Here is a 12401-nt window from a genome sequence, read left to right as displayed (position 1 = left end):
CTCCAGCCAGATTCAGTGGTTGACAGTCTTTTGATGCTGTTTCAAGCCATAGACCTGGAATTCTGCAACTTCACATAAACAACTCACAATTGATTCTTTTGGAGTGAGCAATGCTTTGAGATCCCACCTCGGATTCTACTTACCCTACTCCTAGGTTCTTCTGCAATTGGGTTGTGGAAAATGTTCACAAACACTGCTTTTTATGTTTTTTAAAGCCTTGATCTTAAGACTTGTCTCGTCCTTCAATCATTCTCAAAATGATCCTAATCTAATCCTACAATCTTACAATCCTACAAGGCACTTAGTAAGTTCAATCTACTTCCAAGCTACTTCTACACAGCAAAAGACAACAATCTTAAGCTATGCGGTTTTAAAGAGAAAGTTTTAACTCTAAGTGATCATAGAGGAAGTTAAAGGACAACTATACATGACACTCTTGTTTTCCCTAGTTTAGGTCTATTCGTCCCTGACAGCGGTGCCATATGTGGGATGGGTTTCTAACCTCACTCAATTATATTACAGACATAGTGAGAACCACGAACATAATTGTCAATCCATGGGATGAAGCTGACTCGATTAGTGCATAGAGGCTACAAGAGGGTGTCAATATCTTGAAAAACAATAGATAATTCACATCTAACACAAGCTATACTCAAATGACCAAAGTCATCAAAAGCTAGTCGCGCTAATCGACAAACAAAACATGACCGTTACAGCATCAAACAAAATCCGAATGTTACGAAACTTCTAGGACAAGTATACAAGACCTGATCACACATGCTTATCTGTCATCTGCACATCCCCTGCTATTTTCTTTTACGTGAGTCCGTCAACATCACCAAAGATTCTTCTATCGTTTTCTTTTCAGAATGTGTTACACCTACTTCTAGAGTTCTTGTGCATGTTTATAAACGACTTCTCTCTAATCAGAATCAAGTAGTTGTTTTGTTCAAGTGTCTTCTACTCTCTAATTGATCTTAATTCTCAACGATTGAAATGCTTTTTCATCCTTCAAAAACCAACGTATGTAGTGAGCAAGATGCTCATAAGCTGAGGTCCTCTAATGGAAGAAGTAGGAGAATTGAAAGAAATGTTTGATGCCAAACATATATTATTTTGGCATAGATTTTCATCAAATGCTGTGAATATGTTCATTTCTATAATGTTGTTTACATCATGCCTCCTCCTTAGGTAAGGTGTTGTGTAGACCCAACAATAGGGCATGTTGAGGTAGCACAATCAAAAGAGGCACACAAAGGAGAAACTCGGGATGCTGGGTTCTAAAGAAAAAGAGCAAGATGCCAGAGCACACACGCCCTTCTTAGTTTATGATGTGTGAGCAAGACTTGAAGCAGAGGAGAGGAGGCCACCCAAGCGTAAGAGCATTCTTCGTGACGCTCGTGATTGCCACCACTTCCGATCAAAAAAAAAGTAGGTTGCTAATTGCTACCATTTCCTATAAAAATGGTAAGAAGAACGTCTCACCATGGATCATGCATGAACTTGATGATACGGATTTGCATTTGTAGAGGGTGTGGATTCTCCCATGTGGCTCTCTCTCCATTTAGATAGGCGCAAAACCATCTTGTGCTAACCAAGCTGGTTTTAGCTTGTAAAAGGAAATATGTGACAATGTGCTCGTGCTTTCAGCCGATTGTCGACCACTCATCGATTGCCACATGCTTAATATGGCCGATCATCGACAAATGACCAATGATGATGGCCACACGACTGCCATCCACATATATATGTGAACCTCTCTCTCTCTCTCTCTCTCACACACACACACACACACACACACACACACACACACAAAGTAGGTCTTGAGTTCAAGCCCCTTATGATAGATCTCCCCCCCCCCCCCCCCCCCCCCCTTCTCTCTCTCTCTCTCTCACAAACTGGCACACTTTCATCAAATCGCAAAAGGAGCCCACATGAGGGGGTAACAGTTAGAAATACCCGTCCTTCCGTCCACTAAATGGGTGCAGTTAGAAATTGGCTCTATTACACCCCCCCCCCCCTCCTCTTCTCGTGTGTGTGTCACTGTGTAATCACATGACATCTTACAAGTTACCCCCACGAGTGTGGGGAACCTTCCTAGTAACTACGCTATTGCAAGCATGTGTATGGTGTGGCAATATCGGTGTGCCGTAAGCTTTTTAGCGCTCTCTCTCTCTCTCTCTCTATCTCTCTCTCTCTCGTCTAAAAAGCTTACGGCGCACCTCCTGCACCAACTTTACAAGTGGTACTTGGTTACTGTGTGTGCGTACGTGGGCTCTAGTATGAGAGAGAGAGAGAGAGAGGGAGGGAGGGAGGGGGGAAGAGGGAGGGAGCTTGTGACATCTGTGTGAAGAGCGTGGGGATGGGGACTGCTGTGAGCAAAATGATCAGGAAGTCAAAAAGCGTGGGATGCCGCTTTCGAGTTGGTGGGCTGCAGTTTTCCAGAAACGCCGACACCGCCCCTGAGCCCTCTACTCCACTCGCTTTTGCTTACCTTCCAAGAACCAGCCGGCTGCACCCTTCACAAGCTGGCCACCTCCATGAAAGCGGGCCTTGCACCAACCATATTCGCCCTTGAGAGAGAGAGAGAGAGAGAGAGAGAGGGGGAGGCCCCCACATGCAGCTCCTTCACACCATAGCCCACATCAGAGTTTGAAATGTAGGTGGTGCGTTATTGTGCAAGCGTGTGCATGGATGTACCTCCCTTTTGCAATCTTGCACACGGCCCATATATGGTCACCTCATGCTCAACAGTGAAAGATCCCCTCCCCCCCTTGATTATCATGGCCCATGCTTCCTCTAAGATCCTCAAAAGCTCCCCTTCGATGTACAAGATGTGACCATATCTAACTGATCCGATCGAGGCCTTCTTTTCCTCTTTTTTTAATGGAAAGGTGTAGGGTATCTATCAATCAAGGGAAAGAAACATCAGCAATATTAGTGATCAAGAGGAGCATATTGCCATCCCTAATTATATGAGAGCTAAACGAAGCATACTAGTTCTTCCTTTCACAAGAAGTTTTGGACAGATAATAATTCTCACATTGTGACTTACCTCAACATCACGAGCTTCTGCGAGGGAGGCACCGCATACCTAGCCAGGTATGATTGGGGGCAGGGGACCACCAGCTCGGTTGGGGGGCCGGTGGTTCCTTGCCCCCAATCGTACCTAGCTAGGTACGTGGTGCCTCTCGAGCAGAAGCTCATGATGTTATGCATTGTATGAAAAACACTGAAACAGACTCCATTTTCCTACATGAGAAAATTTCTAAATCTTCTTGTGAATTTGTAAGGGCCATGTAGAGAACATAGTCCCATAATACAACATCCACATCATCATTGATCACCATATCAGATGCTCTTTGAGCTTATAGTTGTACCGATGAAAAATTCTCCTAAATATGGACCCTACCTTCCTCCCTTCCAAGTCCCCCTTTCTTTACACCCACATGATGCCACACAAGGCTCAAGGCAAATGCCAAAGGCTAGGAATATACCTACTTGGACCCTAAGCTAATAGTCTAATAGAGCAATGCTTAACATCTCATGTACAGAAGTTCAATTGCTTTACACTTTGTTAGGGCCTTATTTTTGGTCGAATACACATGGGACTTTGTCATATGCTATTTTTAGACTCTTTCCAGAACCAAATTTGTCCTTTATGGTAAATAAAGCCATCCTTCTATCTCACAAAAGGTTATGAGTGATAGGATTGAAGGATTATCAGATGGTGGTGAATCTCTAGGTTTATAATGGAGAAAGAGCTAGAGTGTGTCATCTTTGAAGACTTTTAAAATCAAAACCCAAGATTAATTACATTCAAACACGTCTTAACATGCACATCTCCATCTCTCTCTCTCTCTCTCTCTCTCTCACTCACACACACACACACACACACACACAACACCATGAAATAAGAGAAGGGTTTCAAGTTTTTTTTTGAATATGATGTAGCTTGAATTCACTAAATAAGTGTTGCTTACTCTTTCAAAATTCTACTTAGCTATGCGAGCTAACAATGAGATCATGCACACTAACTTATTAGCATGAGAGATGCTATACTAGTTCGACAAAACCCAACAAGCCAAAAGGAAATCACATATGGAAAAAAACATCCATGCTCAAAGCATATATAGGGCAAAACAACTGCCGATCATTAATCATTTGTGCACCCATATACATAATTGCATAAGCATCCTCATGTAGAATGTCACATCTTAAATTGTGTGTGGTGATGAACCTGCACCCTTGTGCATGCCTTGCATATTATAATAAGAATGGACCTTGCCAATCATCAAATACAAACTGACCTTGTCGAGCATAAAATCATTGAACTTGGACCTATTCAAATTACTCTTGTGTATAGATTAAAAAAAATGTAATGCAATCTGGTCAGATAATCACCTTGACCCAATTTCATACGTCATAGCAAAAGCATAAAGAAGCCTTTTTGTCTAGAGTTAAGTTCATCAAATTGGCATGAATTGCATGTAGATTTTGCAAATGTAATAGTAGGAATTTGCAATTTTTTGACCTATTCAATCTCTAAAATTTCTCTTGTATCCTCATGTTCGAAAATATCTTGAGCCTTTTGCCTTCACCTTGGCAGCTATGCCTTGGTATAGAAACCACGGTTCCAAGAATGACTTGCACTACAAGAGGCTATTCATATTAGCGACGCTAAAAAAAAAAATTCCCGACGTCGTTATGAGCGTCGCAAATTTACAAAGATATTTGCGACGCTCATAGCGACGCCGGCTGGGCTAAAAAAATAACCGAGCGCGCCCAAAAACTCAGATCTCAGATCTGAGTTTTTCGGCGCCCTCAAGCAAGGAGCAGGTAATGCTCTCCCTCACTCTCTCTCTCTCTCTCTCTCTCTCTTTTTCTTCTCCACACACACACAAACACACACACACACACACGAGGAGAGGAAGGAGAGCCAGGTATGCTCCTTCCCTCTCCTCATTCTCATGTTCCCTTCCCCTCTTTCTCTCTCCCTCTCTCTCTTTTTCTTCTCCACACACACACACACACACGAGGAGAGGAAGGAGAGCCAGGTATGCTCCTTCCCTCTCCTCATTCTCATGTTCCCTTCCCCTCTTTCTCTCTCCCTCTCTCTCTCTCTCACACACACACATACACACACACACAGTGTTTTTGAGAGAGAGAGAGAGAGAGAGAGAGAGAGAGAGAGAGAGAGTACAAACAAAAACAAAAACGCACACACACATACATAAACAAAGAATGCACACACATTGAGAGAGAAAAAGAGAGAGAGAGCATGCATAAACAAAAAACGCACGCATTGAGAGAGGAAAAGAGAGAGAGAACATGCATAAACAAAAAACGCACACATTGAGAGAGGAAAGAGAGAAAAAACATGCATACGATCCAAAAAAACGCACACACATTGAGAGAGAAAGAGAGAGAAACTAATTTAACATCGTAGGAAACTAATTAAAATTAAAAGAACTAAAGATCTAGCCGACGAGGAGTTGAACTCAAGACCTATTATTCAAGAGGGAAATGGCATAATCAATCTATCATACTTGGCATGGGTGATAGAAAGGTTATACCATTTATCTCTTTTTATTGGCACACACATCCACACACGCGCACACACACAAGAAGAAGAGAGTTATAACGTCGTAGGAAACTATCTTAAAAGACGTTAAAGATTAGGTTATATGTAGACTTACATTAAATTAGATTTAGGTTTATTTTTAACTAGATTTACGTTTATTCACGCTAGATTTAGATTTACATTATATTAGATTAGATTTAGGTCTCCATAGACTGCGATGCCTGCATGAAGCGGGTGAAGAAAGCCCTCAATGGAATATAGGGTATTGCTGCCTTCACTCATGGTGGGCTCCGTCGATCCAAAAGTACTGGTGAAATGTCTTCAGAAGATAGGGAAGAAGGTGGATCTTCAGGGCGGCAAGAGTCACTACATCCCCGACACAATGACCATCTAGACAACCTCTAGTCATTCAACAGCAACTTCAAAGTTAGTAACAAGAGCAAGAACGGTCTAAAGGGCCAATTGCTGTCGTCAGATGTGGATGGAGATGAGGCAGCGTCACCGCCGGAAGTTAACTCTCACATCTTTAGTGATGAGAATGCCAACTCTTGCCGAGTTATGTGAAAAATTATGTGTTAAATCAGTTTTAAGGTTCTTATAATCCCTGTTAGTTTAGTTCTTTGTTTTTAATATAACATAATTTACGTTAGATTTAGATTTATGTTATATTAGATTAGACTTAGGTTTATTTAGGTTTACCCACACACACACACACACACACACACACACACAAGAAGAGAGTTTTAACGTCGTAGGAAACTATCCCAAAAGACGTTAAAGATTAGGTTAGATGTAGACTTACGTTAAATTAGATTTAGGTTTATTTTTAGTTAGATTTACGTTTATTTAGATTTACGCTTATTTACGTTAGATCGAGTCCACGCAAGAATTACTTACGGTTTAGGGTTTAGAGTTAGACGAACAGTGAAAAGATCTACTGTGAAAAGATGTTAAGATGCTGTGAAGTGCTACAGCTAGAGAAGAGGCAAAGGGGTTTTGTCCACTACATGCAGTATCATGTAGACGTGGGTGTGTAGATTTCTTGTACCCACAAATATAGGTATTGACCAATAAAGAGGAGATTATAACCCGGTGGTTCTGATCTCCGTGCACCTCTAGACCGAGGTGTGCGGGGATTGGACATGACTAGAGAATGTGAGGTAAAGAGAGAGAGAGAGAGAGAGAGAGAGAGAGAGAGAGAGAGAGAGAGAGAGAGAGAGAGAGAGATAAGACGAAGAATGCCAATAGAATATTAAATTTGTTGTCCAGGTTATAAGTTTTTTATCCTCATTATGAGTAGCGACGAGGATGTGGGACCGTCCAACCGAAACACCTATCTCTCAACGAGGGTTTTATGTCCTTGTAATCAATGCAAGCATGTTGTGCGACGGACAAGACGTGTTTCTTTGCAGCCCGTTCGTGAATTTGGCAAGTTCGATCCATCTATTATAGATCGAGTTGTTGCCAATTATAACTCGTCGGACTCTGACGCTGGCCAACAAGCAGCAATCTTGCAACCCAATAGACGTGTTCGCAGGCGCTTTGGTCAAGCAGCATATGTGAGGCCATAAGATGTAGCCTCTGACAGCTCGGGGGATGATCATGCAGAGCACATTCCCAACGAGGCAATGTTTGAGCCCGAGATTGATGAAATGATCGAGACGATCATGGATTCAGAAAGGCTTATCTATGATGATATGAAAAGTGAAGCCGATACGCCATTGTATAATGGAGCACGTATGTCTAGATTGAAAGCACTCCTGGTTCTTCTCAACATGCAGGCAAAGTTTGGATGGAGTGACACTAGCGTCACAACGCTTTTCAGGTGATCTATTACAATTAGTTTACTTTAATAAAACTCTAAATGTATAATGATCTGATAGATTTTTACACGACTGTATCATATTTTTATGTTGTGTAGATTGCTGAAAGAGCACATACTACCAGTTGACAATGTGATGCCAGATTCCCGAGATGAAGCAAGAAATATTTTGCGAAACTTGGGGATGGATTACAATTCTATCCACACTTGTCCTAATGACTGCATTCTTTTCAGAGGGGAATACATAGACATGGAGAAGTGTCCGAAATGTGATTCCGAAAGATATCGAGTAGATCTCCACGGGACAAAAATTCCACAAAAGGTTTTGCGACATTTCCCTCTTCTTCCTCGCATCAAGCATTTCTTCGAATGTAAGTCCATGGCCGCCCTAGCATCATGGCATGAGGAGAATAAATCTTCGGATGGTGTGCTACGAATTCCTGCAGATTGCGTAGCGTGGAAACATATAGATGGAACATGGTCGGATTTTGCCAGGGAAGCTCGAAATTTGCGCTTAGGCCTGGCTATGGATGGCGTAAATCCATTTGGTCAAAGATCAACATCTTACAGTGTATGGCCCGTTGTCATCGTCAACTACAACATTCCCCCGTGGTTGACTACGAAGAAGGGGCACCTATGGCTAAGCTTGATTGTGCCAGGGCGATATAAAGTGGGGAATATGGATGTGTATCTTCATCCACTATTGGAAGAGCTACAACAATTGTGGATTGGCATAGAGGTGGTGGATATGAGCCGACACACAGGACGACGGAATGCTTTGATCAGAGGCATTCTAATGTGGACCATGCATGACTATCCCGTGCTAACAGAATGCTCAGGTGAACTATTGACACTCCTCACTCAGACACTGTAAATCTTGTTTTTTCCCATAGTTGATCTATTATCAAGTGTATACATGCAGGGCTTCAAACAAGCGGATACAGAGCATGTGTCACATGTGGACCTAGACTGAATGCACGTAGGGCACCCTCACTGAAGAAGCAAATCTACGAAGGTCATCAAGCGTATCTTCCAGAGAATCATGTGTTACGCGACGGCTTTTTGGGAAGAGAGCCACCAAGGATGTCTGCACAAGCATGGTTAGAGCAGAAGGAGATGTGCGATGACGGATTGCCTCTAGGGATGAAGAGACTATCTCTATGGTACGAGTTACCATACTGGCCCCGACTCATGATCAATCACTTGCTCGATCCAATGCACATATTCAAGAATGTGGGTAATCTACTATGGGACCATCTGACCGGCAAGAAAGATACTTTGGGAGCCAGAGTTGACCTTAGAAATGTGGATCGTATAGAGCAATATTGGCCGCAAACAGCGTCTGATGGATCGATAAAACTCCCTAAAGCACCATGGATTTTCACAGGAGCCCAAGAACGCAAAGTAAAAGAGACCATTTGATCTTTGCGGACCCCCATTGGCGTAATGCACTCGCTCCGAACGTGTTTTACTAAAGAAGGAAAGCTTACCGGTTTGAAGTCACACGATTGGCATAAAATGTGTCAGGTACGTTCATAGTGGACTTTAATATCATTGCATAAAATGTGGACTTTAATATCATTGCTGCACATACTTTACAGTTTATTTTACCGGTTGCCATTGAGGGATGTTTGTCTCTCGACATCCGTAACACAATCTACAAACTTGCAAAGCTGGTGCAATGGATCTCACAAAAGGAGATCAACGTAGACTCCATACCATTCGCCAAACTAAATGCTGCGGAGCTTGTGTGCATGTTTGAGAAACATTTTCCTACTACAATGCTAACCATTCAGGTGCATCTTCTTGTTCACATAGTTGATGAGGTGGAAATAGCTGGCACAGTTCATTCTAGATGGATGTTCTTCTTAGAGCGTTTCATGAAAACGCTTAAGGGATATGTGCGTCAAAAGGCACGTCCGGAGGGTAGCATGGCAGAAGGTTGGTTGGTATCAGAGTCCCTAGTGTACATTGGAGAGTGGCTAGACGGATTCGATAAATCCCGGGACACGCTATGGCGAACCATAGATGATGAGCGCATATCTGGGATTGTCATGTGCAATCTCGGTGTTGAGAAGAAGATGACGGAAGATCTAGAGGCTAAAATCAACCGCTTTTGCATGCTTCACAATCCAGTGATGCAAAAGTGGATTTCACAATATGAGGATGCAAAGCAAGAGCGACAAAGGGCACGAATCGAGTGGAGACGGGGAAGACGATCACCGATGCACTATCCAGCGGTTCTGGAGAGCCTACCAACCTTCATGAGCTTAAGATGGGTGCATGCAGAGGAGCTACAAAATGAAACAGAGGATATGTGTTTAAACGGAGAGCTCTATATAGATATAGGAAGTTATGCTGAGTTATGCGAGGATGAGAGAGAGATCTCTTAAAGCCACAAATATTGTATTTGAACAATTTTGCTCCGTGTTGTAAAAGCTCTGGCTCTCTAAGTACCTTCTATGGTGTATAACGCTCTTTTCTACTCGCGCTCATATCTTTTGATTGAAAATTCTGAGTTTTCGACTTGCCTCTTCTATGACTCAATTCATTGCGTCATTGTATTTATATGCGTCATTACGTCATTGTATTTAATGGTCTTTGCGTCATTGTCTACTCTATTCATTCAATAGTAAGTTTAAATATTCGTGTGTTTAATGCAGGTATGGATGATGAGGAGTTTCTTTCTTCTTTGTCACCGCAGCAGAGACAGTGGTACGTGGAGCGTCATCGCTCTGGCGCATCATCGCGCGTTCCTACTCCATCCGCATCTCCCTCTCTTTCGGAGCATTCGGCGCGCTCCGAAGCTTCGGCGTCGACGAGACGAGCTTCACACTCGTCTAGACACCGGCGCTCTAGTGGTGGCGGTGGCGGTTGTTGTGGGGATTCCGCCACCGATGCCTCCACACCGCCTCGTGTTCGACGAGGCTCTTTACCCTCCCCTTCTTTGGCCGCCCCCACACCAGCCACAGCATCGCCATCTACGCCAGGTTTTGCACGGCTGACTGTTCCTAGAAGCTACACACCTCTACCTACTCCGCCAGGAGCCACCCCACTCGACACTCCTCGCTTCGGGGCCCAGACGCCGATGGAGACACCTGACGTCCGTACCCCCATCGACACGCCGCTAGAGACCCCTGTCGGGACACCCAGGTTCACGCATCACCGGCCAGAGGGCTTGCCTTACTCCGTCGACATCAGCGGCGGTATCATCATGGATGATGACGGCAAGAAGGCGATCTCGCGCATGCGTGGTCTTTGCTCTCAGCTGTTTAGACACTACATACTAAACAAATGGAGTGAAGTACCAAGTGATTTAAAAAACAGAGTCATCAGCATACTTCATGATGAGTTTCCCGTTCCAACACGGGATCAGCGCTTCAATGAAGACCTGATGAAGATTCGAATGCGCGAATACTGCAAACACAAGCGTTCCGAAGTGCAAAAAGAAATCAAGAATGGGTGGAACAGGCCAGATTGGCTGGCCAAAGAAGATTGGAAGAATGCGAAGAAAGCAGCGCGCGAGACTCCCGACAAGTGGAAGCAACAAAAGGATGCAGCCAGAGCGCGAGTAGAGGCAGGGAGCTCGCACCACTTGGGGAGCGGTGGATGGGCATCATTTGAGGCCGATTTTGTAAGTGTTTTCACATTGCTCTTTATGTTCGATAGTTTAGGGTTTATGAGTTTTTTAATTCTAACATAATGAAATCTTTGTATGTTTTGACAGTGGTCGATGACAGGACGTGATCCCACACCGTACGAGCGCGAGTACGCAGGAAGGAAGGGCTTAAACGCCCTGATGGACATTCTCAGTTCTCGCGGCGGCATGGTTAGTATTAGGGTTTACTCTTTTTTATTTTTTGTATTGTTTTATAAATGTCGTTATATGTTTATACTTACTGAAAGCTGTCTTATTGTCTTTTTTTGCAGAATCCGACAGATACGCCGCTTGGACGCGATGAGACGTCTGACTAGACGACGTCAGTTTAGCCGTAGCTAGATAGCATTAGTTTAGGGTTTCTCATAGCTTATGTATCATGAGACGGATTTTATACGTCTTTTTGAACCATGTATATTATTACATTTGTCACCGCAGTTCCTTTTGCCAATCAATTCTTTATGCCTATGATGTTGTACAATTGTCATTATTACATTTTCCAATCAATTCATTTTGCCTATGATGTGTACAATTGTCAATTTTGCAAACAATGCGTCTTGTGGGTGACTATTTTGGGTCTATTATCTACCTTTGCACTTTTTTAAAAAAGTGAATCAAGTACAATATGGTTGATGGGTGCCCTGCCACCAAAAAAAATTTCTCTCGGGCGTTGCTATAAGTGTCGCTATTTATGGCTCAGTAGCGTCGCTATGAGCGTCGCTATAGTCTTCTGTGTAAATGTCGCTATAATCGTCGCTATGAGCGTCGCTATGAGCGTCTCTATGAGCGTCGCTATATAGCGACGCTTATAGCGACGCCTATAGCGACGGTTATAGCGACGCTCTCGTAGCGACGCTCTTAGCGACGGTTTTAGCGATGCCGGGGGTTATAAAAACCCAGTGTATTTCCGTCGCTAACAGCGTCACAAGAACACACAACCTCTTGTAGTGTTGGAGGTCTTTGTCTTCTCGACAAACCATTTATAAAGCCTCACTCTTTAAAACTCTAGACCTTTTTATGATGCCTTACATGGCTTTTGCATGGTTGGTCTTCGCTTTGCCTTGCACACAGCGTATACTTTCATGATCTTTTCATGATGCCTTGCTCCTTTGCATGGCCTCTTTCCTTGAATTCTTGAGCTCCTTTACTCCAAGGTTTGCATTGTCAAAGAACTCCTTGCGTTACGGCCTTGGGTATCTCTTAAGTAGGAGCGACCCCTTGTATGGCCCACCTTGCTTGTATCCTTGTCAAAGTCAGAGCCTTTCTTCATGAACCACCAAAATATAGCAAGTCATATGCAAGCAAGAACTACACCAAGCTATGATAAACCACATCAT

General features: G+C 43.3%; 2 protein-coding genes across 3 annotated transcripts; both read left to right on the top strand.

Moving 5' to 3' along the window:
* Window positions 1-2457: 2457 nt before the first annotated feature.
* On the top strand, window positions 2458-8830 carry LOC147447917 (uncharacterized). Its single transcript, XM_086523819.1, has 3 exons — window positions 2458-7409; window positions 7506-8245; window positions 8329-8830. Exons 1-3 carry the CDS (start codon window positions 7213-7215, stop codon window positions 8826-8828), a joined length of 1437 nt encoding a protein of 478 aa, XP_086379945.1. The 5' UTR covers window positions 2458-7212; the 3' UTR covers window positions 8829-8830.
* Window positions 8801-11566, top strand: LOC147447916 (uncharacterized). Of its 2 annotated transcripts, XM_086523821.1 has the most exons (4): window positions 8801-8933; window positions 10070-11040; window positions 11134-11235; window positions 11337-11566. In XM_086523821.1, the coding sequence occupies exons 2-4, from the start codon at window positions 10072-10074 to the stop codon at window positions 11379-11381; spliced, it is 1116 nt and encodes a 371-aa protein (XP_086379947.1). In that variant the 5' UTR covers window positions 8801-8933; window positions 10070-10071; the 3' UTR covers window positions 11382-11566. The 2 variants fall into 2 exon arrangements, with proteins under 2 accessions (XP_086379947.1, XP_086379946.1); XM_086523820.1 differs by having other exon boundaries at window positions 8886-11040.
* The last annotated feature ends 835 nt before the right edge of the window (window positions 11567-12401 follow it).

Source organism: Adiantum capillus-veneris, chromosome 11 (assembly GCF_014529385.1).
Source record: "Adiantum capillus-veneris isolate H3 chromosome 11, ASM1452938v2, whole genome shotgun sequence".
NCBI classification, from domain to species: Eukaryota; Viridiplantae; Streptophyta; class Polypodiopsida; order Polypodiales; family Pteridaceae; genus Adiantum; species Adiantum capillus-veneris.
The sequence above is the reverse complement of the archived record's forward strand: the minus strand, read 5'-3'. Positions and strand labels throughout refer to the sequence as shown.